This window comes from Natator depressus, chromosome 1 (genome assembly GCF_965152275.1).
Source record: "Natator depressus isolate rNatDep1 chromosome 1, rNatDep2.hap1, whole genome shotgun sequence".
Lineage (NCBI taxonomy): Eukaryota > Metazoa > Chordata > Testudines > Cheloniidae > Natator > Natator depressus.
In genome coordinates this window covers 8114397-8142284 of record NC_134234.1, presented here as the reverse complement: position 1 = coordinate 8142284, position 27888 = coordinate 8114397, and the positions used below count along the sequence as shown (strand labels likewise).

Sequence of the window (27888 nt, the reverse complement as noted above, 5' to 3'; positions counted from 1 at the left end):
AGGGGTGGAGCAGAAGGCTGGCGTTCTAAGCCCAGCGCTGACCTGTTACGAGCTAGTTTCTCTTCTGACAGGTTTCAGAGTAGCAGCCGTGTTAGTCTGTATTCGCAAAAAAGAAAAGGAGGACTTGTGGCACCTTAGAGACTAACCAATTTATTTGAGCATAAGCTTTCCTGAGCTACAGCTCACTTTAGCTCACGAAAGCTTATGCTCAAATAAATTGGTTAGTCTCTAAGGTGCCACAAGTCCTCCTTTTCTTAGTTTCTCTTCTGGAGCTATTGTGCTGTGCGCTGACTCATCACGGTCACACGCAAAGCCTTTGGTTCCCACCAGCAGTCTGCCTGGCAAGAGAGATGGAGGTTTCCTTGGCATCAGCTCACCCTTTGCGGTAGAAGTAGTTTACCGAGATGGTTTCAGAGCAAACGCTGGTTTCTGGGAAGCCCCTGCCCATGGATCTGAACCAGGGGCCCCAGCCTCTGGAATCTGCAGCCAAAGGAGAACGGCCCCGAGTGCACACTGATAACACTGCCCAGGCCTCCAGCCACTATCGACGGTAAGGCTGGTTCAGCCCGCTGGATGCTCGTCAGTGCTGCGTTAGCTGGATGGGGCTAATTATTTGCCGCTTCACGCTACGGAAGGGGGCAGAAGTTTGGTGGAAACTCACTGCCAGCACCACTTGAATTCTCCACCGTGGCAGGTGCAATGAACACCCCTTCCACCAGAACTATCAGGACTGGAGTCAGGACTCCCTGGCCCTCGGCTCAGGGAAGCTGCTTGTCCTTGGGTGAAAGAGGGAGCAGACCGCTTGCATTACAGCCTGGTTTAGGGGGACAGAAAATGCATTTTGATAGTGCTTCCCCACCATCGAGGACATTCCCACTGGTCTCAGCTTCCTTATCTGACCTTAAAGGGGCCGGGTCCTCCTGGTCAGGACCTCATGGGACACGCTGCTGGGCAGTCGTTTCTTGCATCTTTATTCAGCCATCACTGGGGCCGACAGGCTGTGCTGCCCCCTCCACCCGCCCCAGGGGAGCATCACAGGTAGCGCAGTCAGCTGTGAGCGTTGCAAAGGCACGAAACACCTGGCGGGAGGGATGAGGGGAGACAGACCCTGGTGCCTAGAGAGACCCATGGAGTTCCAGGCTGTCCCACGAGCTGCTCCCTCTCCCCAGCATTCTGTTGCCACCTCCAAAAAAGAAAATCACCCCCACTCTCCCTTTTGCTACCCTGCCGTTTCATATCAGTTGGATGAAACTGATCCCCCCTTCCGACCCCCGGAGGCTCTTTTCCTTTTAGTGACGTTTGGTGACAATTCTTTGCACCTGCTGGATCAACGGGCCAGGTTTGAGTGCTGAGCTTGAATCAGAACGTGGAGCAGCGAGATGATCATAGAAACATAGACTGGTAGGACTGGAAAGGCCCTCGAGAGGTCTTCTAGTCCAGTCCCCTGCACGCAAGGCAGGACCAGGCACCCTGATTCAGGCTGCACTGTGCAGAGGTTTCAGTTGGGACAAGTGGCACTGTGATGCAGCAGGATTCAAAGGGCAGCTGAGGGAAATAGGACAAGAAGGAGGAGAGACACTTCCCTGAAGGCCTTCACTGAAGTCTTCAAGATCACCCTGCTGGGCACATGGTCTTCACACCCCTGTGCATTTCAAATAAACACTAGGTGAAGAGGCTGCAGCTCATTAAGCAGGAGACCAATAGAGTAGGTAGCTTCTGAAGCAGTTTGGGCAGGTCTGGTCCCCAGGAAGAAGACACGTGGTCTCGTTAAGAAAGGTGGCTGGGAAGGAACCGGTCCATGATCTCAATGCAAGCAGCAAAACGCACCTGTGCTCAGCAAAGCGTGGTGCTCTTTGCAAAGAGGTGACCTGCGTGGGGAGGTGCAGGACGCCTTATTCTAGCCGTGGAAGAGGATGCGTGTAGCCAGCACGGTTGTAGCCTCCGGCTCTGTAAATGTGTCTCTGCAAATGGGGCCATCTCAGAAGAAAACAAAAACTCCATGGAAAAAAAATAGAAGTACAGGCCCCCCCCCCACCTCCCATGTAAGCACAAATGCCTTCTCTTTGTAAACAGGTGGGATTTGTCGAAAGCATCTTCATGCAGGGGTAGCCTTTCCAAACATGCCAGGTGGTCTCTATCAGTGAAGGGCTGTGTGGGGCTCAGAGGAGAAGGAACGTCGAGGAAGCCAGGAGAAGACAATCAGAACAAGTTTCTGTCATTTCCCTCTCCCGACAAATCAAAAGTCAATCCCGTGGAAACACTGGCGGGTCTTCAACCTGACAAAGGGACCCCAGGGCACTTGCTTCTTCGGCAGCTGATGAGCTTCAACCTGTAATTCAGCAATTACGCCAGTTCTGTCGGCCCTGCAGGATGGCTCAGTGCCCCATCAAACCACCAAAGCAGCCACAGCTCCTGGAGGGCAGGCGCGTTTTAACACTGAACAAGGTTCCTGGTTTCCTTCCATCCCTGCAACTGATGGGTTTGGAAGACCAAAGGCCAAGGAGATGGCGCAAGCGGTTGCAGATGCCATCTGAGCACTCGCTTCTCAGGACAGGGGTTTGCAGTGCAGCGGTTTCATTTTAGTGGCCGTCTGAATGGCTGACCAAGAAGTGGAAGCCATTCATCCCCGAGTGAGCTACGTACCCAGGTCCCGAGAACAGGATGGGACCAGGGACTCCTTGGGTTCACATCAAAGGGGAGGGGAAACCATCTAATGACATATCAGGGTTACCCCGCCCCCCCAAAAATGTGATCCAAGACAATCTATGTATTAGTGCAAACGTGGTTTATTATTATCTAGAACAGCCTTGGTTTCGTGGCACCCAGCTGTCCAATCACGCCTTCACTGGAAGGACAGAAGGCTTGGGGAGTGGGGTTGGGGCACGCTGGATACAATGGAGGCAGGATGTCCCTTGCCGTGTCCTGGGACAGACAGCTGGGAAGCGTCTGGAGTGAGAAGGGCTGTACATACTAGCTTCACTGGGTGCAGAGGGACAAGTGCAGGATCATCTCCGGGTTCTAAGGCACCCTCCCCCTCCCCAAGCGGCCACCAAGCCCAGCCGCATGCTTTGGTTTCTGGAGTCCTCTTCACAAAAGGATGCAGGGCTTTTTAGGTTTCACCGGGGCGGGGTTGAGGACGGCTCGCACGGCCTCCGTGAAGACCTCCTTGATGCCTTCCTGGTTGAGGGCGGAGCACTCCATGTACTTGACGGCGTGGATCTGCTTGGAGAGGTTGACCCCCTGCTGGGTTGTGACGGGCATCTGGTTCTGCTCCTTTAGCTTCTTTATGGTGTCGGGGTTGTTTCTCAGATCCTTCTTGGTGCCCACGAGGAGGATGGGCACATTGGGGCAGTGGTGGCAGACCTCTGGGTACCACTTGTGTTTCACGTTCTCGTATGAGGACGGGCTGGCTATTGAGAAGCAGATGATGAAGACGTTAGTCTGGGGGTAGGAAAGCGTCCGGAGCCGGTCATACTCCTCCTGGCCTGCCGTGTCCCACAGATTTAAGTTAATAGTCCTGCCGTCCACTGTGTTCTGGGCACTGTAGTTGTCGAAGACAGTGGGGATGTACTCCTTGGGGAAGGCGTTGGTGGTGTAGCAGATCAAGAGGCAGGTCTTCCCCACCGCCCCATCACCCACCACGACGCACTTTATGCTCTGCATCCCGGCTCACGTTCCCTGGGCTCCACTTCAGCAACCTGGAGGGGGAGGAGACAGAGTCAATGAGAGCATGCTCGGTGCTGGAGACGGGCTCTGGCCTGCGCTATGGCCAGGGGCTCAGGGTAGGTGATCACAAGGGCACCTTCTGGCCTCGAGAATCTGGAATGGGTGGAAGACAAGTAAGTGCAGCCATTTCACCAGCCTCCTCCTCCCACCCAGAGTCCTCCACTTAGACCTACAATCCCAGAGATGTAGGGCTGGAAGGTCACCTCGTCCACCACACCATGCTGAGGCAAGACCAAGTCAGGGTGACGGAAGCTCCCTAAAAGTGTTGGGGGGGCCACACCCAAAACGTGGCCCTGCCCCCTCCACGCAGCCCCTTCCCCCTGAGCCCCCGCCCTAGCGCCGCCCCTTTTCCCCGATCCCCTGCCCCCATGCCGCCCCATCCCCCGCGCCCCTAGTTCCCCCTTCCCTGAGGCCCCAACCCGTCCCACCCCTTCCCTCCAAGGCCCCACCCACGCGCCGTCCCTTCTCCCCGAGCCCCACCTTCTCACCGTCTCTTCCCCCAAGACCCCGCCCCCCACTCGCTCCTCTCTATCCTTTCTTCCCATGTCTTGCCCTTATGGCGGGTGTGCCCTCCCACTTTTAAAAGTGGTGGAGCCATGGCCCCCTTCCCCCTTCCGCTCCCCCCCCAGCCGTTCTGGCACCCCAGCCCCACTTCTCTCCAGCACACATCGCTTCCATCAGTTGGAAGCCCAGAGATTGCTGAGATGCATTAACAGAGGATAAGGAACAAAGTGAGCCTTCATGTAAGGATCCTGACTCCCATGAGCCTCCCTCCATTTGCACCAGGGCCAGACTCTCTGCGCCAGCAGCTGGAGTCTCCAGAGGCCATGTGTTCACTAGGATAGGAGGCCTCCAGGGAAAATCGAGGTACCGCGGAAAGTTGGCTCGGTGACTGAGTCAGTACTGAGCCAGCACCCCAGGGCACAGTACTCTGATGCCATGGTGAGGGGCGCACCGACAGGTGCTGCGGTTTAGAGGAGACATGCAACTAAAGTCATTGATTTGTGTCGCAGTCGTGCCGAGGTGTGGCCAGTCAGGAGCCATGCCCCCATCGTGCGAGGGGCTGTATGGACAGATGGTCTCTTTCCCCAGAGAGTTGTAATCTAATGTGTCTCAGACAGGCGACAATAGGTGGGGTCTTACAACAAACAGCTGGAAAGAGCAGAAGGTAACAATAAGACAATGCCAGATGTCCCCCAGGGGTCTGTAGCGGGCCCAGTCTCTCCCACTGTATTTTCCACTGAATGCATCCGATGAAGTGAGCTGTAGCTCACGAAAGCTTATGCTCAAATAAATTGGTTAGTCTCTAAGGTGCCACAAGTCCTCCTCGTTCTTTCTACTGGTGCAGTGCACAGCTGCCACATTCCACCCTAGAAGTGGCTGCATTACAGTGATGGGCAAATATCCGTCCTCATCCTCAAAGGAAACCTGCACCACACTTTCAAAAGAGGAGCCTGGGAGCTTACAGCTCTGCTAGACATGGAAACTCATGGCCTGAGCAGAGACACTGGATTTGTGGCTAATTACAAGGATCTGTAACCCGCTAACCCCCCGCCTCTTCTGGGATGCTGGGAGTCCCTTTCCCAGGCCTGAAGAAGATCTGTGTGGCTGGAAAGCTAGCACTGGCATAAGCACTTAGCATTTCTAGAACATTTTCCCCTCCATAGATCTCCAAGCACTTTACAAAAGTCTCATCTGTTTGGCGCGGTCAAAGTTGTGGGAGATCCAGGAACAGACCCCACAACGCCCGGCCCTGCCCCCTAGACACGCGGTATTATCGCTAGGCACACTCAGAAACTGTAGCTAGTGCTGATAAGATTGATAAGATTCTGGCTGGGGAGGCGGGGGCGGAAGGGAGATAATCGCATACTGCCATCACATGCCACTGGGAATGATAGTGAGAAGACAGATACCCATTCATCAGGTGGTGGCAGAGCACGGGGCCCTGCCAGGAAGCGTAGCGAGCAGGTCTGGAGGAGGCCGATAGGCAGCTGGCCCAGCACAGGCTCCGATCTCCTTGCGGTTAGAAGGTGGGAAAGGTTCGGAAGCAAGTGCTTGCTCTGGCTTCCGCTCAGCCCCACGCCTTCACGGCCCACTTTCCAGGCTATGCTCTCGTGGGATCGTTCACGTTGCCGAGGGTCCAGCCCGCTCCCGGCTCCGATGGACGATGTCCAAGGAAAACCCACGTGCCGCCGGGGGTGGTGTGTCGGAGAACTGGCAGGGGGCGCTCTTCCCTCCAGTCAGTACGAAGCCAATGCCCCAGCAGGGTGCCCCCTTTCAGAGCAGATGTAAGGCCAAGTGTCCTGATTGCAGAGGGCCCCTTATGCAAGGGCAGGGTTGTGAACCCAGATGTCCTGACCAGATTAATGGGTAATTGCATTCCGCCTCTCCAAATACCCCGTTCTGCTGCCCTTGGGTATATTATTCTGCTCCACCCCCTGTCCTGAACTGCAACCGGGTTTTCCTGTTCAGTGCGGCTGTGTTCCACCCCAGAGGTGACTGCAGCTTGGTAACAGGAGCAAAGGCTGCCATGGCGATTGCTTGTAACTTTGTAGGTGGCTTATTAGATAGGAGTTCCTCTGTGAACTGCTCCCCCTCCACTCATGTGCCACCTCCTCCCATCACCCCCCTACAGCCGTGCTCCCATCACGCGCCCCCCTGCTCCATTTCACTTATAGACATTTATCTGCAACTGCAATACTTGGGCCTGGGGGCAGGGCTGTGGGGGGACCGGGGCAATCTGGAGGTGTAGGGAAACGGGAGACAGCTGCAGGGGCATGGGAGTGAATTGGTGCGCAGGGGGCTAGAGGTGGGCTGGAGCTGCGTGGAGGGGCATTAGCGAGACCAGGAGGGGTGGATAGCTGGTGGTGCAGCCGGGAGGCATGGGACGTGTGCTGTCTCCAGCATCTACCCTGCTGACTGCAAACCCTGCACTGCTCCCTGCGCCCAGCAGGGATGGGAGCCAGGAGCCAGTCCCTTCCCCGGGGCACCTCCCTCCCCCTCCCCACAGCACATCTCAGGACACCTTCCCTCCCCCTCCCCGCTCCCTTGTCCAGGCCCCATGTTCCCAACCACCTGCCACTCACTCAGCCATCCCCCTTCCAAAGGGGAAAGCCCCCAGCTGGGCATACTCGGTGTCCCCGCTCCTCCCCTACCTGGCCCTGCATCCCGCGCATCGCAGCTATTGACAGCACTGGGCACCTGGGGGGCACGTCGGGGATCAACTGCACCCACTCCCTGCAAGGCACCTGCAGGGTACCCCATATACTTGTGTATAGCCCAATTTGTGTCTAAGCCGGCTTGCCTCTTTCCCCCTCAGTGCTGCCCCCCGCTGTGGCCTGCTCCCCGGCCTCCTGGCCTGGCCCTCCAGTCCTCTGCCCCCAACAGCTTGGTCAGGCCAGAAACCCTCAGCTGGTTCACCCGTCCTGCTCCCTCGCCCCCCCAGCATCTGCCCGCTCCGTGTATTCCACCACTCCCACCGCCGCTTCCCCGCTCCCCGGCGTTTGGCGGCCTGGTTCCCCATGAGGAGCAGCGATGATCGCCCGCCACGCGCTGCCATGAGGCAGCCACTGAGCCGAGGACGCCCACCTGGGGCCTGCACCCAGACTGAGCGCAGCAGGGACGTTGCCCCCCAGCCAGGATTCCTAGGAGTGAGGAGTGGCTTGCACAGCTGCCTGGGCGCCAGGATCTCCTGGATTCTGACCCCGACTGGCTGTGTGACCCCAGGCAAGTCCCCACTTCCCTGGGCCTCAGTTTCCCCATCAGCAAAGTGAGGCTGAATTGCTGCACAGGGCTGCGGAGGAAGCCTTGGCTCTGAGAGGACTCAGGCCGGCTGCTGGGTGGGGTAGGACCAGGGGAGCCAGGAGGGAGAATTCACTGGGCTGGGAGCCTGAGACAGCAGAGGATGGGGGCCCAGTGGTTAGCACCTAGGAATCAGGAGAGCTGGGGTCGATTCCTGGCTCTGTCGCAGACTCCCTGAGTGACGTGGACAAGTCACTTCATCAACCTGGTGCCCAGTTCCCCATCAGCACAATGGGGTAACAGCCCGGCCCAGCCTCCCAGCAGTGCAACAGGGCCAGATAAGCGCCACACAACAGATGTGTGTGTAAATGTGGGCGAGTCACCTCCCTGCTGTGTGCCTCAGTTTTCACACCTATAAAATGGGCGTGAGTCTGTACCTGCCTCACAGGAGGTTGTGAGGTTTAACCCATTAATGGCAAACACGCTTTGGGATCTCTGGGGAGAAGGGCACAGCAAGATCACGCCAAGGAGTAGCGGGCGCCCGCCCCCCAAATACTTCCCGCTACCCCTTCTACTACCTCAATACCCCACCTGGTATTATTTATGTAACCAACATTATTTATCCTCGTTGAATAAAGTGCGTGTATAAAGCAAAACCCTCACTCCCCCACAAACGGACTTGGCTGCCCCTTCGCTCCCCCGAATTAATTATTCCAGCATCGCCCTGAGCAGGATGCTGATTAGGGTTCATCACCAGCGGGGCTGCAAAGGGACGAGTCGATTGGGAAACGTGCCCAGGGAGCATGGGAAGATCCAGGGCGTAGCTGCCACAGTGAACTTCCAACTGCTGCCCTGCCGCCAGGCCGACGGGACAGACGAGGGGGGAGCAGCATCTCGGGGGCAGGCAGCCGGCAAGACAGAGACCAAGGCATGGGGACGGAACAACCCTGCACTGGGGCCATCGGCGAGGCGCAAATCCAGGCCTGCAGGACTAAGGGCAGGGTTCTCCGACTGAGCCAAAGAGGTCACTGGTAGCAGTAGTAGGCTCTTAACCTCTTACTTGAACAAAGGCCCGTGTTCTCTCAGGGACGGCTACAGGGACAAGAACAGAGGCATGTCAGAGTGGGAGTCTGGGGCTTTAATCTGACCCACAGCCCAGCTCGACTCCACCAACACTCCCTGTGGGTCAGATTAAAACCCCAGACTCCAATCAACCCTGGAGCCAGCCCCCAGTTTTGCCAATGGCTCCCATCTCTCTAATGGGCCAAACTGAAATCCCAGCGCCTCACAGCCCTGCAGTTCAGAGTGCTTGGACCCTGACCCACCCCAGCCTGACACCCAGTCTCTCTGCTGGAAGAGATGGCTGGGATGGTAGGAAAACAGAGCCGCTGAGGGAGACATGGAGAGAGAGCAGAGACAAGTTTAGCTTCCAAGTGTGGGGAAAGAGCCAGGATCTAAACACCCAGGAACCAGATTCCCTTCTTCCCTCCCCTCCTGGCCACAGGCTTCCGTCCACCAAGCTAAATCTGCAACAGAACCAACCGTCCCTGGGGTTTAGAAAGGCGCATGAAGGGAGAAAAGGCCCCACCTTTTAGCAAACCAAACTTGGATTCCCCATCTGTTTGTGAGGGACCTTGAGAGACAACTACAGCTCCTCTTTTCCCTGCTGTTACCAGGCTGGGGCCGTATGGTTTCTGGGAAAGTGCCCAGGACATGATACTGGAAGGTTTGTTCTGACCCAGAGGACAGAGCCAGGCTATGGGGTAGCACAAGCTAGAGCCACCCTGGATCTCAATCTCCTCTGAGCAAAGCATGCTGGGAAGGGGCGGAGTCAGGGGCCTTTATAAGGCAGGTTCCGATACCGCTCAGGGGTGATACTGGCTCAGGGAGTGAAAACCCAGAGTGTCTGTGAGCAGGGCGCTTGGACAAAGTCTATTGGCTGGGCTAGAGAAGATTTTAGTGCCCCGAGCTCTATGGAAGTGACTGCGCTGGTCGGTCTGGTGAACATCCTGGCTTTTAAGTCATTGCTTTTTTCTCTGTTCCCTCTTGTCCCACTGCTGTGGTGCGTAGGGGATCTGGGCTCACTGTAAGATCAGGCCTTTAAACAGCCCTCTTGTTTCTCACCACATTTACTGTGTGCATTGCGACAGCACTGGGAGTCCCAGCCGTGGGTCAGGACCCTGTTCCACGAGGTGCTGTACAAACACAGAACCAGACAAGAGAGTCCTCGCCCAAAAATGCTTACAAGCTCGCTTTGTTTCTCTCGACTGCTGCGTGCCTCGGCTCTCCCTGGCTCTGATAGGGAACAGACGCTCCGAAATACCCTGAGCAGCCCCATTCTCAGGACACCTCGAGATCAGGAAGTCCCCCATGAAAGCCTGTTCTTGCAACATTTCTAGGTTGCAGCGTTTTGGGGAAGAGCTTGGCTTTGGGAAGCTCCTTTTGAGAGCTGCCCATTTCTAGCTCGGACCTGGGGCAAACCCTGAAACCTCAAGCCTGGATCCTACCAACTGGAGCCTGGGACCACAGGAGGAGGCGAAGTACCAGGGCAGGGGAAAGACTCAAAGGTAGCCCTGAAAGAGGCCCAGAGGGAGGGCCGAAAAGAAGCCCAGGGAGGGTGGAAGAACCTTTTGTTTGTTTGGTCCTTGGTCACCCCAGAAGGGGATAAGTCCATTTGTGACTTGGCTGGAGGGCTAAGCCGCATCTCCAGCATAGACCTGTGTGTGGCTCACTGAGGAGACCCACCTCGGGGGAAGGAAACTGAGGCAGGGAGTGCCCACAGTGCCACGCTCAAGCAGAAGGGGGCGGTACGGGGCGGCCACGCCCAAACATAGGCACTCTCCCTAGAAATCTAATGATTCTAGTCGCCTGTCTCCAAATCGCCCTGTTCTTGTTACACCCTGCAAGACAGGACGCCCGGAGGTGAACACAGTACGGGGCGTGGTGCTGGGGGGTGAAACTAACACATCAGAGCGAGCTCTGCAAGTGAAAACCCCGGTGTACAGTGAAAGCAGGAAATGCAGAGCAGTACGGCCACAGCTGTTCCCCCCGCCCCGCAGGCCCAGCCCAGCCCCACCTCCCAGCCTTGCAGGGGATTTCTCAAGGCCCTTTGCCCCCATCCAGACGTGGGATTGTTCACCCAGGTAGGGCAGGGGGAGCAGGTATCTCATGGGGTGCAGGCCAGCATGGTGGGGCCCCGCGGGGAGAGCGCTCGGCCTGCGTGATCAGCGGCAGGAAGCAGAGCGGCTGGGCTGGCTGTGGGAAGGCGGCACGGCGGGCTTGTGGGGCTGAGCGAAGCAGGTGGGGAGGGGGAGGGGAACGCCAGTTTCCCTTGACGTACAGAGCGGATTTAAAAATACACTCCCGCCGAACCCGCTTGGGAGTGAATCAACAGCAGACAGGCTGCAGCCCCATCCCGGCAGTGACGCACCCTAGCCAGGCTGCACAGCTGGGCCAGGCCTGGACAGACCACGGCGGTCGGGCACGAGAGGCTCCCAGCCAGCCGGCTCCAAGACTGGACAGAAGGGGAGGAAGGGTGGGCTTGTGCTGGAGGCCCTAGGCTGGGATCAGGAGAACTGGCTTCAATTCCTGCCTGGGCCACACAGGCCCCTGGGCAAATGGCTCGCGGTCTCCCAGGTCCCTATCTGTGGAATAGGAATAATGACGCCTCACAGGGAGGTTGAGGCCAAATCCAGGAGCTGTGAGGAGCACAGGGAAGGGTTTCATGTTAATGGACACTGATCCAGGTGGAAACTGCAGTGAAGGCCCCTGCGGGAGCCAGAAGGTAGAAGGACTGGAAGGGACCTCGAAAAGTCCAGGCCCCTGCACTCATGGCAGGACGAAAGGCGGGTCTACACGACACAGTTAGGTCAAGGTAAGGCAACTTACGTCAGCCCAGTTAGGTCAGTGTCTACACTACGGCCTTCCTCCCGCCGATGTAAGTGCCCTACTACACGGACATGATAACTCCACCGCCACGAGAGGCGTCGGGCGTATGTTGGTGTCAGTGCAACGCAGGATCCGTGTAGACATTGGCTATTGGCTGGCGTGTCAATTTCACGGCAGGCTGACGTGTGTTTCCAGTGTAGACATACCCTAAGTATTACCTAGACCATCCCTGGCAGGGGTTGGTCTAACCTGCTCTTAAAAACCTCCAATGATGGAGATTCCACAACCTCCCTGGGCAATTTATTCCAGTGCTTACCCACCCTGACAGTGAGGAAGTTTTTCCTAATGTCCAACCTAAACCTTCCTTGCTACAATTTAAGCCCATTGCTTCTTGTCCTACCCTCAGAGGTTAAGGAGAACGATTTTTCTCCCTCCTCCTTGTAACAACCTTCTTGGTACTTTGTGGGGACCCTCACAAAGTGGCCAAGGAGCTGTAGGAGGGTGAAGAGACCCCAGGGGAGTGGGCGTTGGCAGGCCCCCTTCCCACTTTGCTCTGCTGGGACCCTCAGGAGATCTGCAGCTGTGCATGGCACTACCGCAGCACTGCAATCAGCGCCTAGTGAAGTCACCGGGACTTTTCCACTGACTCTGGGGGAAAGGGGGTGTGTGAAATGGGGCCCTCTTTGAACTGATGTGATCGGATAGTTAATCAGGAGCTGACCCATGCTCGCTGATAGAAAGTCCCAGATCTGGGAAGGCACAAGTGTGTTGCATAGTGTGCAATCTGCTGCCTTTCATCAATGTCCAGCTGATTTGCACGACATTGATTTGCATAATGCTAGCTATTTGCATAGTGGCAAATCATCCTCCTATGCATGCCGCATTGCAAAGCCCCAGCTCCATTAATGGACTTTCCAAATGGCCCTTCCATCCCTTCGCTTGGACTGTCCCACAGCCGCTACAGGCATGCTGATGGCAACTCTCTGTTTCACTGAGTGCAATTTCAACCCAGTAGCAACCTGATCAGTGTCTATCACACCTGGACTGTGCTTCCTTCTTGCAGGGCGCCAGCTTGTCCTTGCTGCATTCCTAAGGCCCTTGGAGTAGCAGCAGCTCAGTGTCCTGACTGGACTTCCTCTGTCTTGGGATAAAGTCCCCCCGCCAGTCCCCTTTTGGTGTGGGACAGATGCAGCCAGCAAAGCCTCCATTGCACAAGGGTGGAGGAGGAGCTGGCGAGTCCTGCATGAGCCCCCAGCCTGTAACCCACCCGGAGGGGCTGTGATAGGGTTAGAGGGAGTTCATGTCCCTGATTTGACCTGATAATTGTTAGAACTCCAAGGTCTGCTGCACCAGATCAGCCCTAGCGAGATTCCAGGAAGAAAGGCACCATTCCCTTGCTAAGAAATAATAAGTCTTGACGTAGGACCCACAGTGTTGTGGGCTTGCCCACAAAAGAAGCCAGAGGTCACTTACCAATCCTGAGCTAACCTGAGCACCCGGAATGCTGTGAGAGCCATGGAGAGCTGCAGCTGGCCAGTGCGTCTTCAGCACTGCATCGGGCCCCTTGCTAGCGACCTAACTTGTTGCAACAGGTGTGAAAGATATGGCCTTTCCCCCAAATGGGGATTACGATACTCACCCACATTGGCTTCTGAGGCTTTAATGGGGGAACGTCTGCACAGTGCTATGAACAGGCAAACCACTGAGTGTCGGAACAAAGCCATGGCCAGCTGGGACATCCTATGCTGCACAGTATGGCTGCTGCATGGGGAAGGGGAGTTGGTCTATTTGGTATCTATACAGCCCCCAGCTCTGTAACATCAGATGATTTAGTGGGGGATCAGTCCTGCTCTGAGCAGGGGGTTGGACTAGACGACCTCCTGAGGTCCCCACCAACCCTGATGTTCTATGATTCTGTGATATCCCAACGTCTCCCAAATGTCTGAAAACAGACATAGAACTACCCATCTCTCTTCCTTCCCAGCCTGCAGGTGAAACAGTGGGGGGGGGGCGGGTGGCGGGGGAGAGGAGGACAGACAGACGTGAGACACAAGGGCCTACTCTGGGAAAGCTAAATTAGAGAGGATGAGTTTCAGAGCCTCCTGCGCCAAACCCGCACATCTCTTTCACTTGAGCTAAAGGGGAGTCTGGTAGCAGTGGAGGGGCCAGGCCACAGCTGTGCAGCCCTGTTTCCATCCAGCAGAGGGCAGTGGCGTACACTCACTAGCAAGTTCATACCGTTCCCCGTTTTACAAGTGCGGAAACCGAGGCACAGAGGTGGGGAAGTGACTTGCCCAAGGTCACCCGTGAGCCAGTGTCAGCGCTGGGATCTGAATGTAGGAGGTGGCATTCCCGTGCTCAGATCATGGTCCCACCCTGCTCCTCTCACTAAATCAATGCCACCCAGGAGTCCGTCCCTGGGGCGAGAGCGGGGAGGGCCAAGAGCAGCTCTTGCAGCTGCGTACAGAGCACCTGGTCCTGGGAGCCTCTTGTCCTCGCTCTCCTCTCCCCGGAGGTCTTGTTAGGTCACCGGAAGCAGGTGACTTGGTGGTTTGGGTTCTGCTCCGCCTAGCCCCTCCCAGCCAGGGGAACTGATGGAGATGCAGGGCTGGTGGGGGGAGCAGCTGCCAGGCAGGGAGCAGCTGGCCCTCCCACAAATGGAATCAAAGACCAGCCATGTGAATCCTTGTCACAGCCCAGCTCTCAGCCCAACGCTCGCTTCCTCTGCAGGTGACGTTCGGGGGCACGATGCCCCCTCTCCCACCCCACAGAACGTGGGTGGAGCTGGGAGCACTCACATGGGGGCGGGGGTTATTATAGCCACAGAACAGATGGCTCATCTGACCTGCCCAAAGTCACAGAACGAGTTGGTGTCCGTGGCAGGACTAGGCCCCAGGTGCCCTGCTCTGGCCATTAGACAATGCTGCCTCTAAATCTGATCCAGCCAGAGGTGAGAAGGCCTGCCCCGATGGCTGCAACAAATCCTCTCTGGAAGGAGCTGGTGGGCCGGAAATAGGTAATAAGGAGCTCGGGGTTACCGCTGGAGCGGGCGTGCGGGATAAGGCAGGTGTGTGCCATGTCTGTGCCCCTCAATGAACTCAGTCAGCAGGGCAAAACACCCCTTTGTCTTGGTAGCTTGTAAATCCTTCTGAAAGCAACCTGGAGTCACCGTTGTACGCTGTAGCACTGGAGGGGTTTATCCTAAGGGGTATTGAAGGAGAGAAGGAAACTCTTCCCATGGGGCTAAGGGATAGGAATGGGAGCAGATCAGCAATTTAACGGCACAAGGAATATCTCCCTCTGCAGGAATCGGAGCTGAATGGACCAGGCCCCAGAGGATGCTGAAATGCTGAGGGTGAAGGTAAAAGATCTTGCCACCATCCCCTCCAAACTCCTGGCCAGGCCTGGGAAGTGAAGAAACCTTCCCCAGAGCATCCATCGCAGGTGTTACCCAGATCCCAGAAGACGCTGAGCAGGACTTCAGGGGACCAGGCACCCGTAGGCACATGGACACCTGTGCGGCACAGATGTGAACTACAAGGGCTTGTCTACACACAGCATTTGCACCGGTTTAATTCTGTGTGCACCTGCGATGGTTTCAAGTTGGTTCTATGGCTTGAGTTTGTGCCTACAACCCCCCCCGCCCCTCCAGGCTGAGCTGCCGTAAGCCAGGTTGGAACTGATTTCAGCACGTCCACATACAAAGCTGCCACAGAGCTGAGCTAAGCCGCTGTAGAAAGACGCCAGTAACTCCACCGGTGTCACTTGGCGTGCTGAGCTCCAGAGAACTCTGCCGCGGGGCACCGGGCCCTAATCTTGGAAGCTGCCAGTAAGATCCCAGTCGCCCTGTGTCTTCCCTTCCCAGCTGTGAAACGAGCCAGGCGAAAGGGCTTCACAGACATCGATTAAAGTCTCAGGCTCACTATCTCCATCTGGCAGAGGGGGAAACTGAGGCATGGGAGCAAAGTGGGTTGCCCAAGATTACACAGCTAGTCACTGGCAGGGCTGAGGCTATAGCCAGTGGTTCCTGACTACCCGCCAGGCTGACGGCCGTTCCCTGGAAGGCTCTCCTTCCTGCATGAGAGCTGGCTATTGTCGTCCATTTCCTAACTCCAGCAGAGAAAAAAACCACTTCACCCTCATGCAAACGCTTTCTAGGCAGAAACAATTCTGCTTTCCTAGGGTGGCTCTTCCTATTTGCATTCAAATCTTGGTTTCTGATCTGCTCAAGTATCGATTCCCTGTCCAAAGGCATCTGCCTTTGGAGGCTGCGATTGACAGATCAAAGCTAATGCAGGGACCCAGAGACCAAGCCGGCAGCTCTAGATCTCATGTGGCTTCTTGAAGGCTGTGCAGGCTGGCTGTGACAACAGCCCTGCCCATCCCTAGACGTTCTCCCAGCGCCGCCCACACGGGAGGCCCTGGTGCCCACTAACTGCCCCTCTCTGGCACCGACAGGAGCAGGGGTCTCCGGGCTGCTCAGGGAGCTCAGTGTGGCAAGTGCCCGGTCCAGAGCAGCAAGTGGACGTGGTCTCCAGGAGCCACAGGTACACCAGAACTTCCCGGGCAGCGCTGCTTTGAGGCTGTGAAAGCCACGCTCCCCAGCCAGAGCCACTGGCCTTGGCGTATCGCGGGAACAGAGCTGGGAAGGGCCCCCCTGCTCCACCCAGCTTCCCATCGGGCAGGAGACTCCTGCCCGCCATCCACACGCAGGCCCTGCGGTGCTGGAAAAGGTTCCCATGCTGCAGGGCTTAATTTGTGCCAGGGCTGAGCCCCAGCACCTCTGGGCCTGGCAGTTCACAGCCCCGGCACCTCTGGGCTTGTTGCATCAGTTATGAATGTAAAAACACAACAGTTCTGGGGTGGCCCCCCAGCCAGGCCCCCGCTCCCTGCCTCCCCTGACTCTGCTGCAGGAAGAGGAGAGCAGTAAGATGCACCGGCCCTGAATGAGGATCTGTCACAAGGAGGGGTCTGTTCTCCCTGCCTGACGCCGGAAAGAGCAGCTGGGCGGATTTCACTGCCCTTTCCCAAGGTCCTGCCTCTGCCTTTCAGCACGTGAACCCTCGATCCTGGCAAAGAAACGAGGGCACTTGGACGTTCTGGGAACTAGACTCGAACCTCCCCAGAGCCCCGCTGGTTTCTCTAGGTAGTGAAAGATCACCACCCAGGTACGTTCTCTGGGCTTCGGTCAAACCCAGTTCTGAATGCCTCTAGCGTCCAGGCTACCATCCCATCCCCTGGAAGCTATTCTGCAGCTGATCAGCTCTCAGTACCGGGCAATGGATCCTAACGTTCAGCCTCCATTTTCCTCTCCTCAGTTCAGCCTCAGCCCATTCCCTCTGGCCCCCCTCCCTTCCCTGCTCTGGACTGAGCCCACAAGGTGTCCTGAGCAACTGCCATGGGGCCTGTCAGCACAGAGCCTCCCTCGCTAGGAGCAATTGGGGTTCCTTGCAAAGGATCTGCCAAGCCAGATCAGACTCATTGTCCCATCGGGCTGGTGTCCTGTCTCTGGCAGGGGCTGGGACCAGACCCAGACCCGGTGGACTCTCTTGCAATTACATGCTGGTGTGGAAGCTTCTTCCTGACCCCGGCAGCTGATGCTTTACTTCCGCCCTGCTGCAGAGCGGTCCCAGCTCACTGAGGGCGGGCTCCATCTCAGGGCCAGGAGGTGATTGAAGCCCACTCGAGTTGGGACCCTCAAGACTTAACTCATCTTTTCAACCTGACGGCCGTTGTATTCTCCCTTCCACCCACTTCCCTCTCTTCTAGGTAGCATGACCCCACCTCGCACCTCTCTGCCCAGAGCCAAGGCCAGCGTGACTGGCTAATCAGCCAGTGGATCACCCCTCTGCAGCCAGGGCATGCGTGCATCCCCGCGTGAGCATCGCCAGCGTGCTGGGAAGGGGAGAAACTCAAGGCCGCTCTGAAATTGAGAGCACACTTGTATAGCAGCGCAGAGAATAGTCCTGTGCTCAGGACACCAGCCTGGGACGTGGGAGACCTGCCACTGACTCCGCGTGTGCCCTTGGGTGAGTCACTTAGCCTTGCTGCACCTCAGTTCCCCTTCTATACCACAGGAATAACAGCCCTGTCCCGCCTCAGGGGTGGAGCGAGGATAAATACATTACAGATTGCGAGACTCTCCTCTGCTACCGTGCTGGGGCCAGCTAAGTCCCTTCGCTCTGCATGTCTCATGGGAAATTACCATACTTTTGATGATGCCTCATATCCACACGCCACGCTTGTAATGTGCTCATGATGCATCAGGGCTGGGAGGGTGACAGAGCTGAGAAACCAACTGGCCCAGGCAGTCCAACCCCCTTGGCCTGTGCAGAAGCAGCCCCCGAAACAGAAGATTGGTGTCTCTGTGAGCTGGGTAGGTGGGTCTCGGTCTGTCCAAGGCACTGGTAAGACCGTATCAGGAATGTGGCGCTCACGTGCTGGTCACCCGTGTTGAAGGAAGAAGAATTCAGGCTGGAACAGGTGCGGAGAAGGGCTGCTCGGACGGGCAGGGCCGTGGAGGAGACTGAGAGAGGTTGGCTGGCTTAGCCTGGCGAAAGGCAGGCTGAGCGGGGATCAGATTGCTCTATAAATATACACCAGGGTGAACCCCAGGGAAGGAGACGAGCTATTGAAGCTAAAGGACAATGTTGGCACAAGAACAGACAGGGAGCGAGTGGCCAGGAAACATGGAGGCTGGGAAGGAGAAGGTTTCTAACCCTGCCGCAACCTCCCAGTAGAGCAGAGAGGGACAAACAACCAAAGGGGCTTTCGGGCGGAGCGTGACAAGTTTGTGAAGGGGACGATATGCCAGGGCTGTCTGGGATAGCCGGGGACTGGGCACAATGCCCCGGAGGTCCCTTCCAGTCCCACGTTATCATTGTTTGGGTGCCCAACTTGAGCCTGGCTCCTGGAGGGGCTGACCACCTGGCTTCATCTGCTGGGTGCCCAGAAACTCGGGGGCTAAAATAAGTGGCCATGTTTGGAAGCCTCTGCCTCAGAAGACATGAACCCCAGGTCCAGCCATGGCATCGAGTGGCCAGAGAACGGTGGACGGGGGGCATTACTCTCCGCCCCCACGAGACTGCAGGGCCGCATGGGGGAGCTTTGCCTGGCTGACCCTGTTTGCCCAGGGTAGGCCTGGCTCGTCCTGGAGAGCGACCAGGCCCCGTCCCACAGGAGCATCACAGCCCCATCCTCCACCCTGCGCCAGCCCAGCCTGCCAGGGTGCGAGGCTGCTTGGCGGCTGGCCCAAGGGCGAGAAGATGGGGGGCTGGAGCCCGCTGGGGAGGGATGCGGGGGGATCTCCAGCCTCTGGCTTCCACGCAGCCTTTAGAAGGATCCTTCCTGCCACAGCCCGTCGAAAGGATGGAGGGGTCCAGCCCCGGCCACATGTGGGGTGGGGGGAGCGCCAGGGCCCCAGGCCCTGACACAAACGACATCAGCAGGCCTGAGCTAGTGACAGGAAGTAAACAAACCTCGCCCAGGAACCCAGCCATCCCCTCCCCACGCACCCGCTGGTGACTGAGATACCATCCTTGCTTCTGCGTGTGCCCCCCACACACTGCCCTCCTGTACACCCCCCCACACCCCCTTCCCCCCATCCCCACCCCACACACCCTGCCCCACACCCCAAACACTGCCCTCCTGTACATCCACACACACAATGCCCCACACCACCCTCCTGAACACCCCCACACAAACTGCCCTCAACCCCACACACTGTCCCACACCCACACGCTGCCCTCCTGTACACCCACACACACACCCCGCCCCACATCCCTCATGCAATCCTGCTGCCCAAGCAGGGCCGCATGGCCAGCCCACGCACGAACTCCGCCTGGCTCCCACGTAGCCTGTCGTTAGGGCCTGGTGGGGGTGTACAGGAGGGCTGTGTGTGGGGTGGGGGTTGTGTACCGAAGGAGGGCAGTGTACACCCTAATACACACGTTGCCCCCCAACTGCCCACACCCCCACACACACTGTGCAAACCCACAACCCCCACACACTGTCCTCCTGCACACCCAGACACACACACCACACCTCACATGCTGCCCTCCTGTACACCCTCCACACACTGCCCCACACCACACCACACCCAGCCCATACTCACACCCACACTTCACACACTGCCCTCCTTCTGTACACCGCCCCCCCAGCCTTCACCATACACAGCCCCCACCCCACACCGCCCTCCTGTACACAGTCCCCACACCCAGCCCCCTCCTTCTACACCCCCCTCACACACAGCCCCCACCCCCACTCCCACTCCACTGCCCTCCCCTCCCACACACACAGCCCCACCCGCACCACACACACAGCCCTCCCTTCTCACACACATGCACACCGCCCTCTTCTCACGCACGGCTGCTGGCACCACACTACACACACTGCCCTCCCCAGAGTCCGGCCACAGACGCCCAATAGACATGGTGCCCCCACCTTTCACAGCTCCCCCCCCCATCACCACCCTGGCCGCAGCCCCCTCGCACTGCCCTGCCTCCTCTGTTGCCCGCACACGTGTCACCCCAGCCCTGAAGGCCTTGCTGGGGCAGCAGGATTGCATGGGGCTGGAGGGAGGTAAAACACCCCAGGGCACCTTCCTCTGCCCAGCAATGATCCTCATCCGGTACTGCATCAGCAAGAGGAAGCTGGGGCCAGGACCCTGGCGGGTGATTCATAACGACTCCCCCTCCCCACCCAGGAAGGGAAAACAACTCATCTCGCACTCAGCAGAAAAGGGAAGCAAAACCCTCTTTCTGTTTTTCAGACACAAAATCCACCCCCAGCCCCTGCCGAGAACTCCGCCCTGGCGGGGGGTTTCCACCCAGAGGAGGGAAAATGTGCCAGCTGCTGAATGCTGGGGCCACACCAACGGAGCCTGGCATCCTCCTGAATGGGGCCCGCCCACTGTGTTTCTCCCCCCGCCGGCCTGAGTCCTTCCACTAACCCCTGCCGAGCAGCCCCCTGCGCCCGAGTCCCTCGGCTGAGGCCTGGGATTCTCGGCCCCAGGGTCCCTCCCATCGGACGGTTACGTGCACACCACTGCGGCTTGGGGCCACGACCCACGTTCCCCCAGGACTCCGCCTTCAGACACCTGTCAGCCCACGAAGGGGTAGCCTGGGTCTCTCCCCTTGGGTGCAGTAATATGAAATATTGTCCTGCCGTGGCACCTAGCTGTCCCCACCAGGGTCAGGGCCCCGTTGTGTTAGGTGTTGAACACACTGTATTTACGGACCCAGTGGAGCAGGAAATAAACTGGTCTCTGCACAGCCTCCCCCATTCCAATCCTTTTCTGAAGAGGAAAATGAACGGCCATACAGAGAGCTCCACTCTGCTACACACACACACTCACGCTCTGTCAGGTAGCAAAAGTACCTGCAATCACTAGAAGCCGCCTGCATCTCCATGGGAGGAGAAGGAGAGGCTAGAGAAGGTGTCTGACAGCCAGGACGACTGGGTTCTACTATAGGTTCCGGGAGGGAGTGTGGGCTAGTGGCTAGAGCAGGACTTCTAGGTTCTCTTCCACCCTAGAAGGAACATAGGACTAGTCCAGTATGGCCAGCCAGTACAGAACAGCTAAACCCACTTCTAATGGAAATAGCGCCTCCTTCAGAGCAGCACGGCCACCAAACTCCTTGAAAAATGCAACAGCGCTCCCCTTCTGAAAGGAGCCAGAACTCAACACTGTGGACCATCCCCTCTCCAACCTCCCAGCCACGGGCAAGATCATGGAGAAAGTAGGAACCACCATGCTCCACCAACAGGAGATGACAGTCAGCATCCCGGATGCCTCCAGAGAGATCTAGGGGCACTAAAAGGTGACCTCCTTGTGGCCATGGACACAAGTAAGATCTTCACGGTCCTACCACCGGGCCTCTACAGCCTGTGACAAGGGAACCCCAAGGAACTGCTAGCTCTCCCACCTGACACAGCAGGAACTGATGGCCCAGTCTCCCAGTGGCTCCAGTCCTCCCTCTCCAGCTGTGCCAGAGAGCTGAAGTGCTGCTGGTCAGAAAGGAGAACAGCTGCCTCCACCTTCCACTGAAGGCGTGCAGACCCAATTCATCAAAAGGGCGAGAAACTCAGGGCTCTGTCTGACTCCTCAAAACGCCCTCTTTCGCCCCCAGCTCGTTAGGAAACCTTGTCCCTTCCTCCTGGAGGAGATGTGACCACAGGGATCAAGACATGTGTCACCTCCAGGCAGGGTTACTGTAACCAAAATTAAATGTGAAGCTGCCGGGCAGGTTCCAGCTACCCACCTCCGTGGCTCAGAGCAGCATGGGCACCTCAGACCCATGCTCAAATGCCTCCACTGGCTCCCCGTCGGCTTCCGAGGCCCGTTTAATGACTCGGCCCTAATTTAAAGCAATTAATGGATCAAGTCCCTGCTACACCAAAGACTGTATTTCGATCTGTGACCCACCACCACAGCTGCGCTCCTCTGGGCCAATGCAGATCACAAAGTGCATGAGCACTGGGGTCCAACTTTCTCAGTCCAGGGGATCTGCCTGTGGAACAATTGTCCAGAGGAGCTCAGGAGAACCCAGAGACTGACCATCTTCACGAGACGCTGCCAAACTTTCTTCCTCTTTGGAAAATCCTCTCCATCATCTGAATAACAGTCACCAGGCTGAACCCCCTAAGCCCTGCCAACCAATCAAAAACCCTGCACCAAGCGGAATTGAACCCCGAAAAAGAGAGACATGACAGAGACTCCACCAAGTCCACTAGGGACTTCGCTATTGCTATGGATTTGAAATTGAAGGTGAAAAAGGACTTGCGCCCAGTGGGGTGATTGCTTTTCTGCTGTGTTTCCTGCGTCTGATACATTCAAAGAACGCCTTGTGATTTGTTTTGATGTCTTTGGCTGGGTTCTCCCCGAACGTCCCAACCCCTATCTAACACTCTACCTGCTCCCGCCCGCGTGCAGCCAACAGAAAGAAGCTCCATTTTCGGAAGGATGCTGTTGTGGCTTGGAGGACATAAGCTCTTCTTGACTAATTTCTTCATTTATTTTTATCAACTGCTACCTTTCGTTACATTTCCTCCGCAGCTACCATGCCTGCCCTAGACCTACCAGTCTTCCCAGCAATCTAAAGTTAGTTTCCAGGACCTCTCTCTTACATCGCCTTATGTCACTGGTAACATAGGCTCCTCCCTGCACATGCCAGAAGCCTCTCGAGAGGTCTCCTGAGATCTGCTACACCTGGACCCAAGAGCCATGTCACTGAATTGATCTTCTGGTCACCACAACCCCAGCTATTGCTCATGATCAAATCCACCATCTTTACAGCCCGTGTGTCTCACAACTACCCACCCTGTCACTTTCTTCCTGTCTGCTTTGATAAAGTCCTCCAAGCACCTTTAGCTACAACTCAGTGGTGACTGAAAGTCTCTCTAAAAGATCTGCCGTAGTTCCACGCACACACACACACATCCCTCTCGCAGTTATCAGGCACAAAGCAGGAATGAAGGGCAAGTTTCTCTGGCCTGTGCTATACAGGAAGTCAGACTAGCTGATCAGAACGGTCCCTTCTGGCCTTAAAAATCTACAGATCTGTGAACTAACATCCCATTTGGCAACGGCTTTATCTTTCAGTCTACTGTCAGGTTTTGTACAATGCTCATCATTGTAGTATCTAACTATCAAGGGTGAAATATTTTTTGTTTAAAAAAAAGAATCAAAGGGTTAACTACAAAAAGGAGCAGAAGGCAAAGGGTTCAACTTTAGAAAAAGGCAAGACAAACTTTTTTAAGGCTAGAATTAAGTATAAAAAAAGACAGAAAGTGACACAGCCAGCGTTCGAAACTAAACAAAGGGGAGAGTGAAACTGAAAAGGCCAAGAATAGCTAAAAAGAAAGGTCAAGCTTAGAAATAAGTTAATAGAGAGAAAGCTGAGCTTGAATATTATGAAAAAGGGACAAAGTCCAGGGTTTAAAACCGATGAAATTCTAGTGTTAATTATGCACAAAATAGGAAAATGTATATGTATATATAGAGAGAGATAAAGGCAATTTGAAATGGTTTAAAAATTAAATCGTTATTTTAAGACTAATAAGGGCCAATGCTGCAAATAGTTATCCACATGCTTCACGTTATTGAAATGTGTAGTTCCATGGGACTTACATGTTTCAAGTTAAGCATAATCTTAAGTTTCAGAGTAACAGCCGTGTTCGTCTGTATTCGCAAAAAGAAAAGGAGGACTTGTGGCACCTTAGAGACTAACCGATTTATTTGAGCATGAGCTTTCGTGAGCTACAGCTCACTTCATCGGATGCATATAATGTCTTCTGCAGTTTCCACAGTATGCATCCGATGAAGTGAGCTGTAGCTCACGAAAGCTCATGCTCAAATAAATCGGTTAGTCTCTAAGGTGCCACAAGGACTCATAATCTTAAGTGTTGACAGCATTGGGGCAGGTTTGTGTCTTCACACGAGGGGGCCCCCATCCTGACTGGGGCTGCTAGACACTACAGCAATGTAAAGACTCTTAACCAGTAATGCCAGAGGGATAATAGTTCCCTTCCTCACCCGGGGGGACCAGGAGGTTTCACTCATTTGTGTTTGCAAACTCCTTGGGATGCAAGGTGGGAACCTGGATTTGTGCTGGAAATGGCCCACCTTGATTATCATGCACATTGTAGGGAGAGTGGTCACTTTGGATGAGCTATTACCAGCAGGAGAGTGAGTCTGTGTGTGTATGGGGGTGGGGTGGGGGGTGAGAAAACCTGGATTTGTGCTGGAAATGGCCCAACTTGATTATCATACACATTGTAAGGAGAGTGATCACTTTAGATAAGCTATTACCAGCAGGAGAGTGGGGTGGGAGGAGGTATTGTTTCATGGTCTCTGTGTATATAATGTCTTCTGCAGTTTCCACAGTATGCATCCGATGGAGTGAGCTGTAGCTCACGAAAGCTTATGCTCAAATAAATTGGTTAGTCTCTAAGGTGCCACAAGTCCTCCTTTTCTTTTTGCGAATACAGACTAACACGGCTGTTACTCTGAAAGGTGGGACGGTCATTCCATGCCGCAGAGAAGCCTACTAATTCTCTGAGCTGCTCGTGAGCGTGCACGGCTTTGAACACAGAAAGCAGCTTGGAACTGTGAAGTACCAGTATGATAATCAAGGCCGTTCATACATTGGAACGCCTCTAATTATGACACACCAGCCCCTGGCTGCCCAAGGAGGGGAAGGGAGGGGGCCCGCCATGCCCTCCAAAGAGATGAAATAATCGTAACCATACAGTAACAAGGAGAACCCAGGGGCAACCTCATTCCATAGAATTGCACAGACGCTTGGACAGCGAGCGACTTCCTTAACAACCAAACAGTCACTGCAACAAACCACTCCACTCAGAGGAGGGATTGCATTGGGGTTTAGAGCACATGCTCACATTCGGTGGGAACGGTCTGGTCTCACTTTTTCCTTGAGCTGCCTCCACCTTATTTCAGCTCTGTTCCATTCGCCCCTCCTGAAGCTCTACCACTGTCAGAAACAGGCTACTGGGCAAGGTGAACCACGGTCTCTCATCTCTTCCCTTCTGCCTGCCTCCAGCTCTCCTCCCATTCACCTCTCCACTCTCACCCATCCCGCCTGATCCCAGCTGGATTCGAACCAGTGACCTAGTGGTTAAAAGCCAGTTACTCACCCAAGTCCTCAGGATTATTTCTTCTGCAGCATCAATAACTTAAAATGCATTGTGCAAAAATACAATGTACAAGGTTTAGTGTGTCTGGAAAAATATGCAACAGGCCTTAAATACATTGTGATGCAATGCGTATGAGTGGGCACATCATTGCCCTCTGCTGGACAGAATCAGAACTTATAAGCTGTGTGTCACATGCCCTATACTGCAAGTAGCTAGTGGTGATTCTCCTTTACTAAAAAGGCAGGGGCCAGGTCTATCTATGCTGGTGCCACAAAGTTCCAAGCAGCCATGCTGCATAGCACGGTGCCAGCCATGACATTGGGGTGGCCCTGGCTTTGTTACACTATTTGAAGGCTGTTTCTCATTCTAAGGGGGTCTGTATTCTCCAGGCAGGGCCGTCTCCCCACCACCATCCTGACGAGCTCAGCTCTCCGGCTCCCTCCTCCATGACTTCAGGTCGAATCACGACCACTGGTAGCCTATGACACTGGTGATATCAGCCCAGGAAATCTGACCCTATGGGTGCATCCACTCAGGCATAATCTGGGAACTGCCCCAGCTCAAACCGTCTGCTAGCAGCCCCGTCCATCCGAGCTCAGGCCTGAGTCACTGCAGTCTGATGCCCACCTGTATCCCTAGTAAAACGGGAGGCTGCAGACGTTCATTCTTAGCCTTTTAGTAACACACAAAATGATCTGACCTCATGAAAAGGCAGCAGAGCCCACGGAGGGCATCTCAGCCCAGCTCACATGGTCTCAGCTCACCTGGGATGGTGAGGGGGAAGACCCCAGCGGTAGGGTGGGGATAGACACAGAGTCCTTGGCTCCAAGGCCAGAAGGGACCCATGTGTACAGCACAGGCCAGGAAATTTCCCCGTAATAATCCCCCTTGCAGATCTCTTAGAAAATGAAGAATCAAATCCACTCCCAGCCCTGGGAGGGGATCTTCTCTTCCCCTCCCCCATTCTGAACAAAACCCAGGCCATGATCCAACCCAATACACCCCATCCCCGAGACAAGGAGACACCAAGGAGGAGCCCACCGCTTTCCGATTGAACAGCACCGAACAAACTCTGACGACTTTCTGACTGCAGCATGCTGCTTGCTCTAGCACTAGAAGGGCCCAGCCCGGCTGAGCTTGGCACAGAACGGCTCAGGGCAGTCAGAGGAAAAACGCCAGGGCCAGGGCCACTTTAGCCTGGCACAGAATGAGTCCGCCCAGCTCCCTGCAGCCCAGCTCGGACTGACCTAACAACAACAAGGGACACAAGGGAAACTCCTACTTGCTCTGGGCCAAAGCCAAGCCTAGCTCAGAGGAGGGCTGGGAAGAGGGCCGGGGGAGGGAGGGGAGTGCCAGGCTTGTGGGGGAGGGCACAGGGCAGGCTGTGTTCTCAGGACAGACCTTCTCTCCCACAAGAAACAGAGCCAGGCAGTCTGCCCAGGCCGCCTGCACCCTGCCCACCCTGGAGGAGGCAGTGGCCCAGACAGGAGCACCCCACACCTGGCTGCTTCACCATTTTCCTCCTGGAGTTGCTCCTTTTCAGAGTGCAGCCCAGCCTGGCTTGGCCCAGCTCAGCTTCGCCTGGCCCGACCCAGCCCGGCCCGGCCTGGCCCAGCCCAGCCCAGCTCAGCCTCGCCCGGCCTCCTTCACAGGCAGACACAGCAGCAGTTCTTGTCAGTTGCAGGCGCCTTTGGTGAAAACTCTTCCTCCTCCTCCTCCTCCTCCTCTCCCCCCATATCCGTCACTCCAGCCCCACAGCCCGACCCCTGCTTCTCCCCCAGGCTCTCTCCTGCTCCCGCTTTGCTGACTGCAGCCGGGTCCTGGGAAGCGTCCTGGCCCCCATTCCACCGGGCAGGCAACACACCCCACCCGGCGGCACCCAGCCCGCTCCGAGGGGACCCGCCCTCCAGAGGACAGACAGCAGCGCCCCCACCCCGAGGGACCCCCCTCCAGAGGCGCACTGCACAGCTCCCCACCCCGATCCGAGGGGACCCGCCCTCCAGAGGACAGACAGCAGCGCCCCCACCCCGAGGGACCCCCCCCAGAGGCGCACTGCACAGCTCCCCACCCCGATCCGAGGGGACCCGCCCTCCAGAGGACAGACAGCAGCGCCCCCACCCCGAGGGACCCCCCCCAGAGGCGCACTGCACAGCTCCCCACCCCGATCCGAGGGGACCCGCCCTCCAGAGGCGCACTGCAGAGCGACACCCACCCCGATCCGCGGGGACCCCCCCTCCAGAGAGCACAGTGCATCAGCACCCATCTCGGGGGACCCTCCAGAGGCGCACGGCACAGCGGGACCCCCCAACCCTCTCCAGAGGCGCACGGCACAGCGGGACCCCTCTCCAGAGGCGCACGGCACAGCAGGACCCCCCACCCCTCTCCAGAGACGCACGGCACAGCTCCCCATACACTTTCTGCCAGGCGCCTGGCACAGTTGGGGGCGCGGCGCCCGCCGGGCTAAGGGGCGCGCCCGGACCCCCTCTCCCAGAAGGCGGGGGGAGCTGCGCGGAAGACAGGACTCACTCTGGCTCATATCTCGGGGCGGCGGGGGGGGCGCAGTGACCCGGGTGTTTCTCGGCTGGGGGCGCCCGCCGCTGCTGCTCGCTGCTGCTGCTCGCTCCCGGTGCAGAAGGAAGTGAATGAGGCCAGAGGAAGTCTGCAGAGCAAGGCACAAGAGAGCGTGAACAAGGAAGTTTCTGCTCCCCGGCTCTTACTTCCCCTCCTCTCTAGCCCTGAGCACTCTCTGCTGAGGCCAACTTTCCTCCAGTCCTCTCCCCTCTGGCTCTTCCCCCCAGTCAGATCCCAGCCCTGCCCCACAGTCAGCCCTGCCTTGTCAGGTCGTGCCACACCCACAAAGAGGAACCCCCAAATCTC

General features: G+C 56.6%; 1 protein-coding gene across 1 annotated transcript; it reads right to left on the bottom strand.

Moving 5' to 3' along the window:
- Positions 1-228: 228 nt before the first annotated feature.
- Positions 229-27652, bottom strand: RHOG (ras homolog family member G). Its single transcript, XM_074954225.1, has 2 exons — positions 27538-27652; positions 229-3698 (listed from the first exon to the last, which is right to left on the bottom strand). The coding sequence occupies exon 2, from the start codon at positions 3661-3663 to the stop codon at positions 3088-3090; it is 576 nt and encodes a 191-aa protein (XP_074810326.1). The 5' UTR covers positions 3664-3698; positions 27538-27652; the 3' UTR covers positions 229-3087.
- Between the last annotated feature and the right edge of the window lie 236 nt (positions 27653-27888).

Coding starts and splice junctions, on each gene's coding strand:
- RHOG (XM_074954225.1), bottom strand. CDS start 3,663: ATGCAGAGCATAAAGTGCGTCGTGGTGGGTGATGGGGCGGTGGGGAAG.